This window comes from Molothrus ater, chromosome 11 (assembly GCF_012460135.2).
Source record: "Molothrus ater isolate BHLD 08-10-18 breed brown headed cowbird chromosome 11, BPBGC_Mater_1.1, whole genome shotgun sequence".
Lineage (NCBI taxonomy): Eukaryota > Metazoa > Chordata > Aves > Passeriformes > Icteridae > Molothrus > Molothrus ater.
In genome coordinates, this window is record NC_050488.2 from 2,409,667 (window position 1) to 2,431,666 (window position 22,000).

The following is a 22,000-nucleotide window of genomic DNA, read 5'->3' on the forward strand; positions in this document are numbered from 1 at the left end:
ACAGGGTTGCTACACTCAGAAAAATATGCCATGTAAACTTATAAGTCTGAAACATTAGTTCTTGCCCCAAAATGAAATGTTCTTTGTTTCTGTGGACTGCGGTTTAACAAAGCACCCAAAAGTTCTGCTTTTTTCAATACAATTACAGCCAATCTTAAGTTTGAAGGATCCTTTAGGGGTCATTGTGCCCCACTCCCTGCTCCTCACTGCTGCCTAAAACTGAACCACAGCCTAAAACCATCAGCCAGGTGCTCCTGGACTCTGTCAGCCTCATCTGTGTTATTTTCTGTCTGTGGAGCACTGGGAGTCAGTGTTAGCCCAGGTTCCTGAAGCTCCCAAGTCACAACCAGCCTGATTTTGGCTGAGTTCAAAGCTCTGCAGTGCCCAGTGCATCCCCTCCAAAGACAGCACACACTGGGAGTGCACCAGAGAGGACAACACTGGGGGGAAAACCGACCATGGAAGCGACTCCTGCACTTTCAGAGCCCTTCAGTGTCTTTTTAAGCATTTAATCTCTCTGAGATCTGCAGCTGGGCAGCTGAAAAGTGACCCCTGTGCCATGCGAGCACCCTCCAGTTCACCATCACAGTGATTTCACCCTGTCCCATGCCCCTCAAAGCTGCCAAAAAGGCTTTTGGAACATGCAGTAAATGGGAGAAGGGGATTGTGCCCCCCAGTCCCTGTTTTAGAGGCACAGGGAGCAGGTTTAGCCCTGCTGCTTGCACCTACCATCTCCTTGTGGTTTGGGTAGAACGTCTGCTCGATCAGAGGGAACTTCTCTGGGCCCAAAGATTTGTAGACAGACACCAGCTGGGCAAACTGCAAAACAAAGCAGAGCAAAACAAAGCTCAGGAGAGGAACCACACTGTGCCCACAAGAGCTCCTACTCAGGACATTTTGCTTCTTGTCTTGGGTGTTGAACTCAGCAGATCCATGGTCCCTCCTCCTCCTCCTCACACAGCCCTTTAATCCACCCGAGCTGTGACTTCATCTACAGACCAACACAGAAAAACACCTTGAAAAGTTGAACCCTCACAGGTACAGGAGATGAAAGGCATGGGAATACTGGATTCCAGGTATCTCATTGTCTGTATGTTTGAAGATGATTCTGCGATGATAAAATCATTATAATTTTGCCTTTTCTGTCCTCTTAAACCTAAAGCCCAGGCATATTTACCTCTAAAATATTTACCTTTTCTGTCCTCTTAAAGCCCAGGCATATTTACCATCCCTTTAGTGGCTGTCACCTCCCTGACATTGATTTGGCAGTGCTGGCAAAGAGATAAAAGTGACTGTGCCAGGCTGCCAGGGCAGTGAGGAACCAACTGGAGAAGTTTCATCTCCCAGGCTGCAGCCATGAGCCATTCCCACATGGCCATCCTTGGATGGGGCTGATTTAAAGTGCTCCCAGTTATGCCAACCCTATTCATGTTCTCTATGGAATATTCTGATATAAAACACGGCCATCCTCAGATGGGGATGATTTAAACTGCACCCTCTTATTCCAATCCTATATCATGTTTTTTTACAGAATATTCTGATATAGAACCATGTGTTATATCAGAATATTCTTGTCCCACCACCAAAGATGAGGATAATTTAAACTGTTCCATGTTCTGTCATTCTTATTCATGTTTTCTATAGAATATTCTGCTATAACCCATGGCCATTCTTGCCCCACCATCAAAGATGGGGATGATTTAAACAGCTCCCTGTTATGCCAATCCTATTAATATTTTTTATAGTATATTCTATATACTATATATATAAATAGTATATTTATATATATATAGAATATATAGAATATAGATATAGATAGATAGATATAGATATAAATATCTATAGTATATTCTATATACAATATATGATATAACACATGGCCATTCTTGCACCACCATCAAAGATGGGGCTGATTTAAACTGCTCCTTATTATGCCATTCCTATTCATGGTTTTTATAGAATATTGTGATATAAAACCACATGTTATGTCAGAATATTCTTGCCCCACCACCAAAGATGAGGATAATTTAAACTGCTCCCTCTTATGCCTTTCCTATTTATGTTTTCTATAGTGTATTCTGATATAAAACCACGTGTTGTATCAGAACATTCTTGTCCCACCACCAAAGATGAGGATAATTTAAATTGCTCCCTGTTATGCCATTCCTATTCATGGTTTTATAGAATATTCTGATATAACATGTTGCTATCCTTGTCCCACCACCAAAGATGAGGATGATTTAAACTGCTCCATGTTCTGTCATTCCTATTCATGTTCTCTATGGAATATTCTGATATAACACAAGGCCATCCTTGGATGGGGCTGATTTAAACAGCTCCCAGTTATGCCATTCCTGTTCATGTTTTCTATAAAATATTCTGATAAAATATTTGTTTAAAGCTCCCATGACACATCCTACCTACCTGTACGCTGGACTGCAGCAGCTTCACAAAGAACATTTACAAGGAACCAAGAGAACTCTTTATTGAATAAAGCTGGCTTTGGGGCTGTTCTCTGTCTCTGCTGAGCAGATCCCTCTCCTCTGGTGACATTTGGGAGAGAAAATCCCCCCAGGGATGTGTTCAGCTGCCACTGTGCCAGCATGGGACATCAGCAACTCAGCACAACACTGAATAGTGGGATTTGCTGCTTGCAAACAGCACAAAAAGCACAGAACAATACAACTCTGTCCATACTGCAGATAAAACACCTACTCTGAGGAGAGGCTCAGGGGGCAGGCAGAGCAAAAAACTGTTTAAAAAGGGAAAAAAAACCCCATGAAAGCTTTGCTTGCATTTCCAGCCGGCGGAGAGGACTTGTTTAATTTAGTGGTGTTTATTTAGGTTTGGTAAAATACATCTTTAAATTTGGAAGGCCAGTGGAAAATACCTTAATGATGAGCAGTCTTCACCAAAAGCCTAAGGAATTGTAGTTGGGTTGTGGGCTAGCAAACCAGGCCTCAAGGAAAGGAAATATTCTCACAGCTACCAAAATAAGGTGGTTTGTGAATAGGATTCCTGACAACTTACTCAATATTTCAGTTCTGATGCAAGAGCCAAATTCCAAATTCCACAAGAAAACACTGACCAGTAAGTACATGATTTTTGCCAAGCAATTGTTAGGTTAAAATAAATCTGTTTACCTATCTTGAAGTAAAAACCTCCAAAGAAAAATAAAATCATATGACTGTTTCCTGTCATTCTTTCCCTACTTTCTTTTCCATTTTCACTGGAAGGGAGAGGAAGACACGGAGAAAATGGCATTTTTGTAGGGATTGTGGCATTCATGCTAGAGGTAAGAAAGCTGTTACTGAGATTAATTGCTAGCAAATGCCTGTTTACTTAAAATAATATACTATCAACCACAGATAACAGACATGTATCCCTCAAGTGTCCTCTAATCCAGTAATTCAGCTTGGAAACAGCAGGTAGGAAAAGCAGGATTGAATTTTTGAGGCAAAAGAGAGAAATCAAACTGCCACAGCTGGGGGATGCTTTGTCCTTTCCCCTCCTGAGATGCTGCTTCACCTCCATGCCTACAAATCTGGGAATCTCCTGTCAATCATTTCCCCCCCAAAATGCAACCTGATAAATTCAGCCCCAATTCACACCAAATTTCAGCATTCTAATTGTACATCCAGAAATTGCCATAAATTTATTTTTTATTTTCTGTTTTATTTTCCCTTATTGCTCCTGGGCTATTTATAAAGAAGAATTTCATTTAGGTCTTAATGACCTTTTATCAATTTTTCAGTGGGATTTGGACTATATATTTTTATATTTTCCTTTTCAGCAGCTGAACACCAGTCCTAGGCAGGAACATCATCTTTTTAGATGATAAATTACTCATTTATCTAATCCAATGTCAAATGTTTACAGACATGGGATGTTTGGGAAATAATAGAAAATATGAACAGAGCCATTGAAGTATTTTACATGGATATCAAAACCCAAAATCATCTAAAAACCCCCCAACTCCTGGAGCTCAGTATTTCAGCAGAAGTCATTTTTACATCTTAGGAAAAAAACAAGAAAGTGGAAAAAAGTTCTCAGTTTAGCAAGCTGAATTTACTTCTCATTTTCCAATTTTGCATTTTACTTTCAGTCAAAAAGGGATATCCTCAGGTACATGTGCTTACAGTTTGCAGATTATCATTTTAAAAGGAAAATGGTTGGGTTTTGTAGCATTTGTTGTAATGTCAGCTCTTTTCTAGTCAGGATAGAATCCTTGCACACCCAGAATTGTTCCTTTAGAACAGAACAGGACAGTGACAGCGGTGCTTTTTCTCCTCTCCAACAAGGTGTGACACAGAGAAGAAATATTCATTAAAAAAGTCATTTATTCCCTTTGATTTGTATCAAATCTTTCTGGGGTTTCACCACCCCAAGAGTGGAACTCCTCTAAATTTGACTGCACAGATCGTGCTGTAACCAAGAAGAGTCACCAAAAATCCCTTTTCTGTCTTCATAAAGAGTCAGATGATTCCTTTGCTTAAGTTAACTCCTTAAGAGGAGTTAAATTGTGCTTAATTACATCTCTGCCACCTCCGAGGGGCTGGGGTTTGTTCCTGAGCAAACCACACCGACTTCTCCCTCAAAGATAATCAGATCTGATATTTCAAATTACAATTCCTGCAGATGGTGCTGCCTCTAATTCCAGAAAGCTGCCAATCCCTCCGGCCAGGCTGCAGGATTTGTGGCATTGCCCTTTCCAGTGGGATGTAGGAATTTAGTAGGATTTTAACTGCAGGAATGGCATCTCCCTCTCCTGTTCCCTGTGTGAAATACCAAGCTGTACCTCTAATGTGTCAGGTACGTACAGGCAATCTGTCATTGTGATATGTGTGGAAACCAACCATGGGACAGTTATAAAGATGAATTCTAACAATATCTGAGGAAAGTAAAGCATGGAAAAAGGCCTTTGAACCTATCTTTTGTTCACAATTAGCCTTTAGAAGTCTTAAGTTGATTTAGGAGCATTTGAATTAAAGCATTAAGGGTGTTACTGTTTGACATGAACTTTGTGCTTGCAGCTAAGCCTTAAAGTGTGGGAACTCAGCACATCGTTCCCGATGTCCAGAGATGCCAGGAGAACCCTTGGGGGTCTCAGAAATCCTGGAATGTTGCCAAGAGTGTCTGGTGGCTTGATTTTGATCCATCCACAGAAGTGACAGCAGTTTGAGGACATGAGAATCACTTTAGAGTGAAAGGTGTAAAAGGGACACATTCATAGGGTGAAATATAAACTTTAAGGTTTTTGGTACAGGGGGGTTATGGAGACAAGATGGAGGGATCAGGGCGTGTCTCGTCCTTCTTCTTTCTTCTTCTTGTCCTCCATCTCCTGTGGTGATGTTGGCACTTGGGGATTGGTTTATGGTGAAGGTGCACTTGCTAATATGGGTGAAAAGCATTGGGAAATAAAGGTAAATATTATGTACGTAGATTTTAGTATAAAAAGACATGACCGCCCCGTGGGTGGTCAGAGAGTGCCTGTGACTGCTTGCAGATCAGACCTCTGTTGGGCAGACAGAAAATTCTGTAGATAAGAAACAATAAACAATCTGAAGATCGAAAAGCTGAAGAGTCCAGACTCGTCCTTTGAAACGCGTGCCACCCAAGAACCACCCTACCCGTGTCGGGGCAGAGACAGACAGCCGGACCCGACATTAAAGAGCTTTGCAATATTAACCTTTTGACATATAATTTTAGAATATTGCTTGTAGTAAGGATCTTTGAAACTATAGCTTTAGAATATATACAAAGGAAGCATGCTTATCTCAGGCCTTACCAAAACAGTGAAAAGCAGCTTGAGAAAAGAAGAGGAACATCAACTCAAGGATTAATAGTTTTGACCAAGGGAAGCTGGACATCAGGGTCATGAGATTTATAGTCCTTGCAATTAAAAGTTGGACCCACATCTGGAGAGCTGGACCTCACCAGATGGGATACTTCTTCCTTCTTTCGGAAACCGGACCACCATCACCTGGAATACGCCTTTTCTGGGATACATCCTGAGAAAAACTAAATCACAATAGTGTACAGAATTGTGACATAAAACTTGGGACTAGAGACTCCTGATGAGTATAAATTGGAATAGAAACTGCTGAGAAAGCTTATGAGTATCCCTATAAATACCTGTAAGCCTCAACTATTGGTGTGCAGTGGGAGGGAAAACTTCCCCCACAGTACCCAGTGCTGTATTGCTCATACTTTACCATAATAATTAATAAATTGATTGCTGCTGGAATATTGGCCTAGTCAAGCTTCTCATTTATAACACCTGCTCAGGCAGGAGCCCTGGGCTGTGGGTTTTACTGAGCCTGTTCTGTCAGAAATTTCCCCTTTTTGAGGGTTCAGTACCTGCCCTCTCTACAAGCTGAGAACTCCAGGTGCCCATCTGGTGCTTCATGGGAGCTGAAACAATACCCAGATGCTCTGGGCAGTCTGTTACACCCACCCAGAGGAGCTGGCACTCTCCAGGAGCTGAGAAATGGAAAAACTTAGATAAGTGAACATTTCTTCAACCTGGTTCATAAAAAAATCCACTTTCAGCTTTAACTCATCTCTGGGTGTTCTAAGGTGTGGGTTCATCTTAAGAGTGAAGAAATTCCATGAAATAAAACAAAATTCCACTTTTCCTCTGTATGTCCAGCTATAAACTTGCCTTCTTCCAAATGCATTAATGAGGATCAGAATTTGTGACTGGAATTCCTGAAGTAAAGGTCTCCAGTTTTCTGGTGTGATCTCAGAGTTCACCAGGGATGGAGGTCTCTGCCATGGGATTTTCCCTTTCCATGCACAAAGGGAAGGTCCCTTTGCCCCACAGTGACCTGCACAGGGCCCCTGCAGGGTCTGCAGGCCTGGAAAGCTGAAAGATGAGCTGGTTTGCATTATGGGCTGCTTATATTACAATTTTAGGGATTTAACAAAGAAAATGACACAAAAAACCAAAAAAAAAAAAAAAAAAAACCAAACAAAAAAAAAACCAAACAAACAAAAAAACCCACCCAAAACCAAAACAAAGAAATTTATTTCTTTATCTCTTCAGATGGCACCAGGAAAAAGGACCTGAGGTCCATTTTCAGGCTGAAATTTCCCTTTTTAGACCGAAATATCCATTTTCAGACTGAGGCTCAGAAATGTGCCTGGTCATCCCATAAAGGTTGGCTTCTCTTGTGAGAGTGAGAGATGTTCAAAGTCAGGAAGCACAAAGTGGGGTCCATGGAGGCCAACAAACTGAGACACAAACATCTGAGATCCTTCAGAGTGAGGAGGAATGGAGCAGCTCTGTGGAAGGGGCTGGGAGAAGACATTTGTCACCTGTGGGAGTCAATCAGCTTTGGCCACGATTTTTCACTATATCTGCACTTTAAACACAGTGTCTGTACTGTATTTTAATATTAAATTACTGTCTTTTTGATATTATTATTATTATTATTACCTGGGAAGCATCTGTGTTACCTTTCTGTGCCCTCCATGTGCTTCTCTGTTGAGATTGGTGAACATTTCCTCCCTTACACTTGAGCAAACCCTGAATGCCTTTCCTGGGGGCTGAGTTCACACAGGTTTGATTCCTCACACAGGTTTGATTCCTCACAGGAGAATGGAGGGGAGCAGACCCTGCCTGCAGCTGACACCCTCCTCAGCCAGCAGGAGCTGACACACAGCTCTACACGTTGTGCTTTAAGGCTTACAAGCAAATATTGCATTCAAAATAAGCAAATATTGTTTTAACCAGAAGTATGTGCACTTACAGCAATTAAATAGAACCACTGTCAAATGCTTTTGCTTTGTGTAATTAGTCAAAAAATTTATAAAATAAGTTGCAACATTAAGTTCTTAGTCTACTGCCTAAAATGTGAGCTAATAGCATCTTCCCCTCATCATAACCATGTCATGAAACTAATGCTAAAAACCAAAACAACTCAAAACACGTTCCTAGCAGCCCTGTCCTATTTGTAATTTGTACACAGCCCCCAACCAACAACACCCAAAGCCCACCCAGGCCTTGACACTGCCACTGGAGGGTGAAACAGCTCCTACAAATCAGTTTGGGCACATGAGCAGAGTGCAGGGGAGATGGGAACGGGAACAGAACTCGGTGCTCCTCCAGTGGTTTTCATCAGTGATGAAGAGAGAGAGATGGGGGTTTGGTGTTATGGGCGAAAAATCCCAATTTATTGTGGAGTACAACTGCTTATATACTTATTCTGGGAAGACTAGAAATGTTTTACTACAGGGATTGGGTTAATCATCACAGAAACAAACATGCATTTTAAACACCTCTTGCTTGCAGAACTCTGATGTAATTTTTTTTTCCTGGTAAACCTCTCTTGTGGTTGTGATTGAGAGTCCCCAGGATGAGGTGAGAGATGAGAATCTTCTGTGTTTCAGAAGGCTGATATATATATTAATTATATTATATTATATTATATTATATTATATTATATTATATTATATTATATTATATTATATTATATTATATTATATTATATTATATTATATTATATTAATAATATCATATCATATTATAAAAATATATACTAAAACTATACTAAAAAAAGAAAAAAGAAACATCAGAAAGTTAATAAAATAATTAAAAACCTGTGACAAACTCAGACACAGCTGGCTGTGATTGGTCATCAAGTAAAACCAATTTACATGAGACCAATCAAAGATGCACCTGTTGGTGAACCATCTCTAGACTACATTCTACAGCCATCAAATAGTTATTATTCACATTTATTTTCTGAGGCTTCTCAGCTTCTCAGGAGAAAAATCCTAGCAAAAGGATATTTCAGAAAATATGTCAGTGACACCCTCTGACTGAATCTTCTTGCAATCTTGATTTAATCCTCAGAGCTCTGTTTGCTCTTGCCAAGGCACCCTGTTCCCAAATCTCTTGGGCTAACAAGGTCCAAAGTCCATCATCTGTTTTGTGTCCCAATATCCCAGTGGTTTTCCAGCAGGACCCAAAGCCAAAGGCAGCGCGGTGGGACTGGGAATGCCAGGATCATTTCCTTGGACCTGCATGGTGTTTTGTGCCACAGGGGAGCTGTTCCTGAGGCTTTGCAGGGCTCTCATCTCCCAGCTGAGATCTGTCCCTGGTGCATTTTCCCCTCAATCCCTGCCCAGCATCAGCAGCGTCTCCCCCTTGCCTTTGGCTGCAGCTGATATTTCCTCACCTCCTTCCCTTCCTGCTCCCTCCTCACCCTCTGGGTTCTTGCAGCACCTCCTGAGATGGAGCTGCTCAGCCCCTGGGGCTGTGCTGGCCCTTCCCACAGGGATTTGGGCTGTCTGCTCCAGCTATCTGGAATTTCCAAGGGCATTTTCTGGGCTCCAGCTCTTCCCCTGCAGCATGAGAACTGCAATCCGAGAGACACAGCTCTCCCACTAATCACCATGTAATTAACTGCTGGAATATTTTCACATTAGAATTACAGCTGATGAAATGCAAACCATTAAGAGCTTCTACAGGAAGCAAAAAAAAAAAAAAGTCTTAAATAAAAACCTCATGCCCTTGGAAGAGCTGCATGAACTGGCTTACAAATTAGCAGAGTGCATCCATGGGGAAAAAAAAAAAAAAGTTTTCTACAACAGTTGGAAAAACAGGATTAAAAAAATCCCAAAGAACCAGAAAATGGTCACAGTCAGAGACATAAAAACATCTCCTGGCTTGCAGGGTTGGGCAAGAAGGCATCTGGCAAGGAGAGACACTTTGGCTGGTGGAAGAGGCACTGACAAAATGTGTAAACAGTGAGGAAGGCTAGATTTAAGGAAGACATGTGGATTAAAATGAAGGAAAACAGCCTATGAGCATACCAGGGTACAACACAGATCAAGACATGCCTGGTATACAAGAATAAGCTAAAGGTAATCCCATGAGGCCTAGATCCAGAGGCCTCCTGGAGCCCTTCATTTGGAATGAAAATTTAGAGAAGGAATAAAGTTTGTGGAAGAGAGAGGCTCTGGGGACTCCTTCCTGGGTGCTCTTCCAGCAGTGAGAAAATGCTGAATAAAAAAAGACTTCATTCCACTGTTATGGGAACAGGGAGTTCAGTGTTCTGACCAGGGAAACATTTGTGCTGTTGTTTGTTTTGATGGCCTGGTGCTTAAGCACTTCTCAGAAGGGTTTGGGGCTCATGGAGACAGAAGGAGATTTTCTTCTTTGTGGGGCTTTTTACAGATGAGGTCCAGTTCAAATAGGAGGTTTCCATAAAAATACTGAGTTCAGTGACACTTGTAGAGGAAGGCATCAGTGGTGGGTTTCCAGGGTGGGTTTGAGGGTGCATTTCCAGGGTGGAGATTTCCAAGGTGGATTTCCATGTTGAAATTCAATGGTGGATTTCCAGGGTGGAAATTTCCATGGTGGATTTTCAGGGTGGGCTTCCAGGCTGGATTTCCATGGTGGATATCCAGGGTAGAGATTTCCAGGGTGGAGATTTCCAGGTTGGATTTCCAGGGTGCATTTCCATGGTGGTTTTCCATGGTGGAGATTTCCAGAGTGGAAATTTCCATGGTGGATTTTCAGCATGTGTTTCCAGGGTGGGTTTCCATGGTGGAGTTCCGGGGTGGATTTCCAGGGTAGATTTCCAGGGTGGAGATTTCCATGTTGGAATTCCATAGTGGATTTGCATGGTGGATTTCCATGGTGGGTTTCCCTGGTGATTTTCCAGTGTGGATTTCTGTGATGGGTTTCCAGGGTGGAGATTCCAGGGTGGAGATTTCCAGGGTGGATTTCCATGTTGGAAAACCAGGGTGGAGATTTCTAGGGTGGATTTCCATGTTGGAAAACCAGGGTGGAGATTTCCAGGGTGGATTTCCATGTTGGAATTCCAGGGTGGAGATTTCCCTGGTGGGTTCCAGGGTGGGTTTCCAGGGTGGAGATTTCCAGGTTGGATTTCTGGGGTGCATTTCCATGGTGGTTTTCCATGGTGGAGATTTCCAGGGTGGAAATTTCCATGGTGGATTTCCAGGGTGGAGATTTTCATGCTGGGTTTCCAGGTTGGATTTCCAGGGTGGTTTTCCAGGGTGGAGATTTCCAAGGTGGGTTTCCTGGTAGATTACCAGAGTGCATTTCCAGGGTGGAGATTTCCATGTTGGAATTCCATAGTGGATTTGCATGGTGGGTTTCCAAGGTGGTTTTCCAGGGTGGATTTCCAGGGTGGATTTCTGTGGTGTGTTTCCAGTGTGGAGATTTCCAGGGTGGGTTTCCAGGGTGAGTTTCCCTGGCGGGTTTCCAGGGTGGGTTTTCATGGTGGATTTCCACGCTGTGTTTCCAGAATGGGTTTCCAGGATGGAGATTTCCATGCTGGGTTTCCATGGTAGATTTCCAGGGTGGATTTCCATGGTGCATTTCCAGGGTGGATTTCGAGGATGAGTTTCCAAGGTGGGTTTCCATGTTGGAATTCCATAGTGGGTTTCCAGGGTGGAGAGTTCCATGGTGGGTTTCTAGTGTGGATTTCCAGGGTGGGTTTCCACGGTGAATTTCCAGGATGAAGATTTCCAGGGTGGAGATTTCCATGTTAGAATTCCATAGTGGATTTCCCTGGTGGATTTCCCTGGTGGAGATTTCTGGGGTGGAGATTTCCATGTTGGGTTTCCATGGTGGATATCCAGGATGGAGATTTCCAGGATGGAGATTTCCATGTTAGAATTCCATAGTGGATTTGCATGGTGGATTTCCCTGGTGGGTTTCAAGTGTGGATTTCCCTGGTGGAGATTTCTGGGGTAGAGATTTCCACGTTGGGTTTCCAGGGTGGATATCCAGGGTGGAGATTTCCAGGGTGGAGATTTCCAGGGTGGAATTCCATGGCGGGTTTCCAGGGTGGATTTCAAGGGTGGGTTTCCAAGGTGGGTTTCCATGCTGGAATTCCATAGTGGGTTTCCATGTAGGAGATTTCCACGGTGGGTTTCCAGGGTGGAGATTTCCATGTTGGGTTTCTATGGTGGATTTCCAGGGTCACTCCTCAGACACCACCAGCCAGCCTCTGCTAGGCCCAGCAGGGAAAGCCAGAGGACTCCTTGGGGATACCCAAACAGAGATTTCACAGCGTTTTAAACTGAGCCACCCACTAAAAACACCTCAGAGAGCAGGGGTGGTGCTCACACACCCCAAAAGGAAACCAGGACACTTTGCATCCATCTCAGAGGGGGCTGGAGCTGAGGGTGGAATGGAATATCCAGGAATGCCAGAGGGGAATGGCAGTGCTGGTGGGAGAGCTGCACTGGAGGAGAGCAGTGGGGATTGCCCTGGTGGAGCCGTCACCACAGGAGGGATTTTCCTGGATGGGTGACAGATTCCTGTGTCAGGAAGGGGAATGTCACCCCCCTGATCCTCCTCAGCTCTGAGTCATCACAGGCACGCATTGAAGGAGCAGATACAGCCTAGATTTTAACTGAAAAAAATATTTTCTAAGATAATTTAATAGGGTATATAACACACAGGTTTCCTTTGTAATTATATATTAAGATTGCACAAGAAATCAAACTTAATTTCCATAATCTGGCCTTCAGGTGTGGTGTGGATATTTGCCTTAACCAAGCACAAAAAGAGATTCTGAGTCTCTACTGTAGCAGAACCAGCAGATAATAGAAAGGACTTGAGCCCCAGCTTTACAGTCCTGCTTTGAATATTAACTTCACAGCCTCTGTTTGAAAACAGTTTCTCTCACTAGAAAGTAAGAAACAGTTAAAAAGTCCATTTCAATTTCCTGTCCCTAGAAATGTCCAATGCAATGCAAGTCTGTAATGGATGTCAAGAGTTCCCACTTCTTGATGCTTTTTAGTGCAGAGGAGAACAGGGCAGAGTGGCAACAACCTACTACAAAATTCAGGAATGTAGTCAAAAATTCTATTTTTGCTTTAGATTATCCTGATAGCAGTAAATGCTGGTCAAAGCAAAATACTCCCATACTCAGTTTATATATAAAGCACTTGAGAGTGCATGCAAGGATTGATGAATACAGAGATGAGAGAATTAATGGCTGTATAACACAGAAAAATCATCACCACACTGAGATTTATTTATTATTTAAGGATCTCTGCTTTTTGTTTTTTTTTTTAACCAGGAATTTCAAGTGACCTTACTTATTTTAGGAAAGCAAAATCAGCAAGGAAAGCTGGAATATTCCCTTCCCGTTCCAAGACTAGATTAAACTAAACCAGCTCTATAAAGAGGTGCAAAGAGCAAACACTACTAGGTTGAAGGTATTTAGATTTCTAGTCATGCATTTAAACTTATAATTTTATTTATGAATTTTGCTCCAGTCCAATGTTCAAACCTGGTATTAAATTGTCTTTTGACCAAAAAGCTCACACTGTTTTCACCTTCCTTCTGACACAGTTTTGTGAATTTACTTTCAGCTCTTTCATGACAAGTCCATCAACATGTTTTGCTCTAAAACAAGGCAAGGAGGACAAAATCTTCACTGAGTGACAGACAATTAAAACAGGTTTTATTCAGGTTTTTTTTAAGCAGGATTTTTGTTCTTAAGAAAGTTCTGCTTGGAGGAAAAGCACCTGGTGATCCACAGGCCTCTGACTTCACTTGAAATCTGTAAATCCAATACCCTTCTGTAAATCCAAAATTCTACGGATAAAGGCCACAGAACTGGCCAATTATTTGCTGTTGGGCACATGGAATCTGACACAGACACTGTCACACATCACATGGGGCTGTCCTGGCCCTGCCACCATGTCCTGGTGTGCCAGGAGCAGCCGTGCCCTGCCTGGACAGAGGGCAGCCCTGGGCAGGGAGAGGGAGTTCAGCAGCTCCCTGCAGGGACAGGGCAGGAAAAGGGCCCTGCCCCCCTCTGGCTGCCCTGCCCTCACCTGCCAGGGACATCAGTCTTGCCAGAGCGGCTGGAAGCAGAAAGTTCAGTGCTGGCCCCAGGTTTGCTCCAGTGGAACACATAGAACTGACTAAAATATCAAATCTGAGTGTACCTAAATGTCTTCCCTCTCTGAGCTGCATCCAGATTGCAGGGCAGCATTCTGCAGCCTTGACCTTTAAGAAAATCCCCTCTGGCATATAAAAGAGAGCAACAACCAGCCAAATCCTATCCCATTGCTCAGCATTATTGTACAAATCTGGCTTTTGCTAACGAGCATAGGATTTTCTTACAGTGAAATAAACATTTAGAATTTCTTTTTTTAAACCCAACATGGAATAGCACTGAAAATCTCCCAGATTTTCAGCAAATAAGTTTTCAAAATGCCTCTCCTCTTGCACACATTCACTTTGTTTGTGGTTTGCTCTCCAGAAGATGCTTTGACACAAAATTGAATCTCCTCTGCGTGGCTATGTCTCCCATTAGCATTGCTTCAATAATTTGTGTCAACAGGAAGCTGGAAGGAACAGAGCTCATCTCTTTTTTTCTGCTCCTCCCTGCAGAGTCCTGACAAATGTCCTGCCAGTGCTCCAATCTGTTGCTCAAGATTTTTAAAGTATAACTGGGAGTGGGAAAAGCACAAGAGAGCAACTTGGAGCAGCAGCACAGAGGAGAGAACAAGGTGGGGAAGAGCACTAGAAAGCATCAAATAGTAATAAAGGGCAGTTAAAACAGACCTTCCAAGAAAAAACAAGGTAAAAACAGAGAAGTTAAATGTCCAGTTAGAAGGTGAAGACAGATAAGCAGAAAAGCATCTGCACAAGAAATGCAAAGCAGAACACAGCACATGAAGTCAGAGTTGTGTAAGCTTGGCAAGAGGAGCAAACCAAGGAAAATATCAACAAACTTGCAAAGAAGTGTTTGGCTGTCTGCTCCCAAACTGAAGGAAAAGAAACAAACAACAACTGTGAGATTTCCAATACTAGCAGGTCTGAGAAAAAAAGCCATAGCCAGCCTTCCTCCCAAGGGCTGGGGCTGAGCAAGGAGAGAAACTGAGAGAAATTTTGGCACAACTGAGTGTTCTGTGGCACTTCTCTAACATTTAAAAGCTTCGTTTAATTGATATATTTCTATAACAATAAATTCCTACAGTGGGGCAGAGTGGGACATCTGAAGATGCTTCAGCACAAATGGGTTCCCCTCTGGAGCTCTGTGTGAAGAGCACCAGGATCCCCCAGCTCTCTTCACACTCTCCCAGGTTCTCTGGCCAGGCTAGGACAGCTCTGGCCCTTCCTGGCTGCTTCCTCTGTTCCCCCATCCCTGGAGTGCTGGAGCAGAGTGCCAGGAGTGCACTTTGATGGGGCCAAGCTGCCCAGCCCCAGCTCCCACCCCTGCAGAGCCAGGCTGGCACAGCTCTGCCCAAGCTCAGCTCTCCTGGGCTCCCCACATCCCCCAGGGACTCCCTCCACTCCCTCTTCCCTAAATGCAGCCAGTGAGGGTCACAGAGCTCACAAATGAGCCTTGAGTCCCCTCTAAAGCAGAGTGAATGTGTGACTGAGGCAGCAGCAGATCCCTGAAGCCCCCAGAGCAGCCCTGCACCTCCCAGGAGAACAGATGTGCAGCCAGCTGCAGGGGCTGGGATGCTTTTCCTCTGCTCTAAAGGAACCAGAGCTGGCCTGGTGGAACTGGGCTGGTTTTGGGAGGGTTTTCTTCCCCTTCAGCCATGCACAGCTGCTGTGCACAAGTGCAGCAGCTCTGGGGTCTCTGCAGGCCTGGAAGGTTCAACACTGTCAGAAAGAAGCTGGAAGCACCAGCCCAGCCCCTGTAATGCCTGTAATTATCATATCACAGCCAGACTGTGAAATAAAAAAGAAAATAGAAATAGAAATAAACCCAACCCTTTATTCCATCAACAGCAGCCTTGGACATTGAACCTTGCAGCCCCTGACAATTAAATCAGAGTTTGCCTCTTTGGTGTCACTAAAATCCACCTCCCTGCCTGACTCCACTATCAGCAAGCTGCTGGACACAGTGGGGTGGGCAGAGAATAAACTGGGGTGTTCCAAAATACTGCACCCCATCACCAATATTTGCAACTGAAGCTAAAATCCAGCAGGGTTCAATTGAAGGAAATCCTTCAGCATGCAGGATTCACATCAATCTTTACAAGAATCCTGCAAATGGATACATGCAGGAAAAATTAATTTTTTTTTAATTCCAACACAGGATACTGGCAAATTATATTTTGTATTTTTAATACATGTTTTTTGTTGCTTTTTAAAAAAAATATTATTTTTTAAATTTAAATATTATGTTTTCTTTTTGGTATTATTAATATAATATAATATAATATAATATAATATAATATAATATAATATAATATAATATAATATAACATAACATAATATTTTTAACATTTAAAAATATTTTGAGAATTATTATTTCAATTATGAAATTATTTTAAAATATTTTAATAATTAAAAGAATGGGATTCACATAATGCTGCAAGCTCTGATATCATCACCACATTTTGCAGTTCCTTCTGGCCTCCACAATTACTTCACACACCTCCATGGATCCACAGACTCATTTGGGTTGGAAAATCCCTCTAGGATCACCCAGACCAGGAACTAACCATGACCTTCTAGGTCCACCACTCACCCTTGTCCTCAAGTTCCACATCCACGTGGAATTTAAATCTCAAATCCCCCCAGGGACAATGACATCATGTACAATGAGAAAGTTTGCATAAAGCTCCTAAGCCTCAGTTAAGGGAAGCCTCCCTTATTTCCTGAATGATGTTTTCTAAAGGAAAACAAATAATTTAAATGATATCAAATATTAACTTTGGATTAACTTTTCCTTTTCATAAATGCTTTACAGCAGGATCTGCACCCCATTAAACATGAGTAAAACTGTGAGGAGAATTGGGAATCCTATAAGGAGAGTGGATGTTTTTGCCTCACCTTAACTCAGTGTAGCTGTAAATTGAACCAGGTAAAATTCTAGTCTTGTTTGATGGGGTTATTTCATGCCCAAGACAATTTATTTGCAACATGACCCTGCACTGGAACTTTCTAATGTTTTTATAATAATTCTTCAAAGAGGGCAGAAACCTTAAAACGGTTCCTCCACAGTTCTGTGTGAGCTCAGCAATAAAGAGCTCAGCCTTTATTTGTAAAAGCCATGCTTTCCCCCCAGCTTTCTGACATCCTCACCAGCATTTAAGTGAAATCCATCTCGAGGCAGGGCCATGAATTTTCCATGAGCTAAGTGTTATCACAGAAGTGAAATAACCCGAGTGCTGTAACAACCCCATGCTCTGTGCACGTTTCAGAGCACAAACATCTCCCCACACACACTCATTCCAACATTTCCTTCCACCTGGCTGCTCACAGCCCAGCTTCTCACAGGGCTGTGCCGTGCTCTGAAGTCCTGCTGTGCATTTGGAGGAGCTGTGCATGCCCTGACACCAGGGAATGCAGGCTTTAATTCCTGCTCTCAGGACATCCCTGGCCATCATCCCACCACACACTGAGACCGTGTTCACAGGGGTCTGAGGATGAGGAAGAGATGAGGATCTGACTCCATGTTTCAGAAGGCTGATTTATTATTTTATGATATATATTATATTAAAACTATACTAAAAGAATAGAAGAAAGGATTTCATCAGAAGGCTGGCTATGAATAGAAAAAGAAGAATGATAACAAAGGTTTGTGTCTTGGACAGAGAGTCTGAGCCAGCTGACTGTGATTGGCCATTAATTAGAAACAACCCCATGAGCCCAATCCCAGATGCACCTGTTGCATTCCACAGCAGCAGATAACCATTGGGTACATTTTGTTCCTGAGGCCTCTCAGCTTCTCAGGAGGAAAAATCCTAAGGAAAGGATTTTTCATAAAATATCGTAACCACCACACCCCACCTTTCAATGATGCACCTCAGATCAAACAAAAATTGATTCACTGCTTATTGGCAAGTGCACAGAAAGCCAGGGTACAAAAGGAGCTTTCCTGCAAAATTAAGGGCAGGCAGCTTGTGACACAGAGTGTGAACCTGCCCTCAGAGCTGAAAGATGTTCTACAGCTGGAGCTGTGTGTCCCTGAAACACCAAACACCTGACAAGCGAAGAGCAATAATTTAAAGCCCAAAGACCTTGTACATTGAGTTCTAACTCTCATTTTATCTGAGAGCCCTTTTATGACCAGTCTCACCTCCCTGACTTCCCCTCCTACAGATCTACACTACTCCTACTTTTGCTCTGATACAAGGAAGACTCATTGCCCATGGCTAACTCAATAATTTCCCATCTTTTTAAGGCCCTTTCCACTGCACACTCCCTTTTTCCCCCCTGCTGTTATCAAAGCTGTAATTCCCTTCTGCCACTCCACATTTTACTGCACGAAGGTCAATCTATTTCTCATGAATTAATAAAGATTGTTACTTATGGCTTTTTGTAGCTTTCTGCTTCTCCTTTGTCCGTGGGGCTTTTGCACTTGAAATGTTTGCAGAGAGAACTTCCACAGAAATATCACAGCACTGGTGTTGACAAAAGGATTGTGCAGGAAGAAATCCCTGCCACGCTCTGAGGAGAGGATTAATTGATGCCAAAGCCAAGCATGGCCATGGCCATGGAGGGGCACAGTGGTTTTTACCCTTAATTTTAGCAGCAGACTGGGGAGTGCATTCCCAGGCATCCACAACAATTTTCAGCAGGGATTTCACCCAGGAGGGAGCACACACCAGACTGGTCCAACCAAACAAGGCAGATGATGATGTTGGCAAAACCAGCAGTGCCTGGATTCTGCTGCAACATCTGAGCATCCATGAAGCTGGCTGAGTATAGGGATTTTTACCCCTCAGGATATCTATTCTGGAATGGCCTCATAGAAGCAAAGAATATCCTCAGCTGGAAGAGATCCACAATGGGCATTGAAGTCCAACTCCCTACCCCACACAGGACATCTCAAATATCCCCCCATGGGCCATGAGTTCTTCCATTGTTGTTCTCTCCCAAATCTGATGAGGATTTTGTGCTGCTCTGGGATAAACACAGTGGTCTTTACATCTCCCATCACCACCACCAGCACAAAGCAGGATATTCAAGTTAAAAGGCCAAACAAAGCTCCTGGTGTTTGTACAGAAATTATTTCTGTGCTCACATTAAAAGCTCACACTCCTTACTAGGACTCACCTTGAGGGCAGTGATAAAGTGATAAAAACACAGATATGGCAGTCGGTAAGGAGGAATTATTCCTTACTTTTTGTTGCATATAAATGCTACTGGCTTTGCCTCCCCACCCAGTGAATCAAAGCACTGGGAAATGCCACACAGCTGGAAAATGGGATGCACTGAAATAATGAATTTAGCAATGTACAGCGTGCACTGAGAAGTCGTAAATGCTCTATCAATTATTTATTCCCCCCCTGCAGGAGTTTACTGCAGTATAAAAGGATAATAAAATGAGCTGCAAGAGGTATATGTTAAAAACTGCTGACAATCGTTTGGAGGGATTTTCATAGTAAGTATTAAAAAATTAACATCTTCAAGGCAATAAAAGTATTGTTGCAAAACTTCCCTGCAGTGTGAAAAATATTGACAACTCTTCTTTTCTTACCCAGATACCAGAGGGAAAAAGGAAATTTTGGCTTTTTATGAGAAGTGGGATTTTTTTAAAGTTGTTTTAACTGTTGGACAATGGAATTGTAGGAGCAGGGACTGCACTGTGGATCAGCACCTTTTACAGCACCACATTTTACCTTGTTGCTGCTAATGTTTAGTTCTTCATGAAGCAAAAGAATCACCAAATTCTGCCTCCATTTCCACAGAACTTGTCAAGAAAAACAGCATTGTCTTCTCCACTGAAACTGGCAAAGATCAGTGGCTCTCCAGGGTGCCTCAGTGCTCCAGGGGTAACTGAAAGGACCCAACCCCTACCACAGAGGCACAGGGTTATGAAAAGGGCTTTCAAATGAGGGAACGAGTCCCTTCAGATGGCCTTGCTAAAGCATAGCCCCAAAAATTTCACAGGAATGAGGAAAACACTGGCTAGAGCCTGTTCAAATTATGTTCAAAACCACAAATATGAGAAATATTCTCAGCTTGCTTTTCCCAGACAAATTGTGAATAAACACTCTTTCCTCACTTGAGGAAGCGTGTTAGCAGTGGGGAGGCATTCCGTTGGATGCCTCACTTATGTCTCTATTTGTACTACAAGGATTTTTGCTCTCTGTCCCCACACTGGCTCTTTGAAAAAAAAAATTATTGAAATATCTTAGTTGGGTTTTTAATCCTTCCACTATTTCACTGCTCAGTGAGGGAAGTTTGATGATCAACGTTCATGAAGAGGAGTGAAACATGCAATGCAGCAGCTGAAATGCCAGGCCCAGGAAATTTCCAGGTGCAGTGATTTAGCTTTTATGTTTTAAATCCAGCTTAGGGTTTAGCTTTTCTGCTTTTCAAATCCTGTACTACATTAGGGTATAACGTTAAAACTCCACACAGAGGGCTGGTTACTGTCTTCAGGTTTTGGTCAGACACAACAACTCCTCTCTATGCCTGGGAATCAAGGACACCTCACTGCCTCAGGCCCCAAAAAGTATAACCAAAAGTGAGCTGGGGGAAGCAAATTGGGGGTAAATGACTTAATTACCTGCAGCTGGAATGGGAGCATTAACCCCTGATATGTGAATGACCAAACTGATAATGGTGTGACAAACTCGTGTCCATGGCCCACTGTTGGGAATGATGAAAGTTTGACAAGAAAGTCTCACAGATGTGTGTGCTTGGCAGAAAGATTTTTAAATGTAGAGTCTGAAGAAGGAATAGAGATGGAAGCAAGTTTTGATATAGAAGAAAAGAATTGCTGAGCCAATCTTACTAGATAACTAAGAAGGCAAAAGGTGAGTTAGTTAGAAGGGGTTTTTATGGCTTAGAGCAAAGGATAAACCCACACCAAACAAGAAGATGTTTTTGCTAAGCAGAAAGAGAGCACAGGCAAACAAGGCAGCAAAGTTGCAAGTAGAAAAAAGGTCTCAGAATTTTCCACTGCAAGAAAACTGAAAAACAACTTCTAGCTTAAACTGTAATGTACTGACTTTTAGTGACTGGAGAACAGTGACATGAATATGGTAATTACAGTAGTTAGGATAGGCTGTAGATAATAGTTAAGGTATGGATTGGTTCTACTGTATGGAGATGCCCAGCAAAGAAAAGTCTATAATGCACTGTAACCAAACCCAAAGGGTCTCCAGGCCTGCCTGCAGCTGGAGCTGACAGCTGTGGGCACAGCTCTGTCACCCACCACCCTGGGCTGCTGGAACTCTTGGATGGAATAAACTGCATTTTGGGTACTATAAACTGCATTTTGGATACCATAAACTGCATTTTGGAGAGCCTCTGGAATCCCACATCCCTCATTTAGGCTCTTACAGCCCACCTTGGCTGCGGCCACTGGAGGCTGTGGCTGCCCAAGCTGTGCCTGCTGAAGGCTCTCATAAATCCCCACTTTATTCTCTGAACCTTTCTGCTTTAGGTCCCCCAAAGGCAGCAGCAGCAGCATCACTCACCACCCAGGGCTTGTCACAGAAGTTGTAGATGGACTCGAGGGAGTTGACGCTGGGCACGCCGGCGTACTGCATGCCGATGATCAGGTTGCGGAAATCCTCGTTCTCCGCCATGCTGTACGAGTGCTGCCGCACCAGCACGAAGTCGGGCCGGAATGACCTGCCAAAAAACATCCACAGTCATGAGAATCCACCAGCAAACTGGTTCTCCTTCCACAGCAAGGTGTGCAGAGGGGGGAAAATGGCTGGTGGGGGAGTAGGGGAGAACATGCGAACCAACGGGAATTGACAAAAGTTGGAAAGAGCCATGGTGGTTCCATGAAAAACACTCAAACCAAAGGGAAATGATAAAAAGTGGAAAGAGCCATGATGGCTTCATGAAAAGCACTTAAACCAAAGGGAGAAAATGGAAAGAGCCATCTTGGCTTTGTGAAAATCACTAAACCAAAGAGAAATGACAAAAGATGGAAAGAGCCCTGATGGCTACATGAAAAACACTCAGACCAAAGGGAAATGATAAAAGGTGGAAAGAACCATGATAAGAAAGGTGGAAAGAGCTTCAAGGAAAACACTAAACCAAAGGGAATTGACAAAAGTTGGA

The 22,000-nt window shown here is 43.0% G+C and overlaps 1 protein-coding gene across 1 annotated transcript in view; it reads right to left on the minus strand.

The window, feature by feature from the left end:
* SYN2 (synapsin II) overlaps positions 1-22,000 on the minus strand; it is a 184,610-nt gene that overhangs the window by 89,092 nt on the left and 73,518 nt on the right. Inside the window, exons 4-5 of the mRNA XM_036404701.2 lie at positions 21,403-21,559; positions 730-819 (exon numbers count right to left, since the gene is read on the minus strand). Coding sequence (XP_036260594.1) covers positions 730-819; positions 21,403-21,559 — 247 coding nt within the window. The remainder of the gene's footprint in view (positions 1-729; positions 820-21,402; positions 21,560-22,000) is intronic.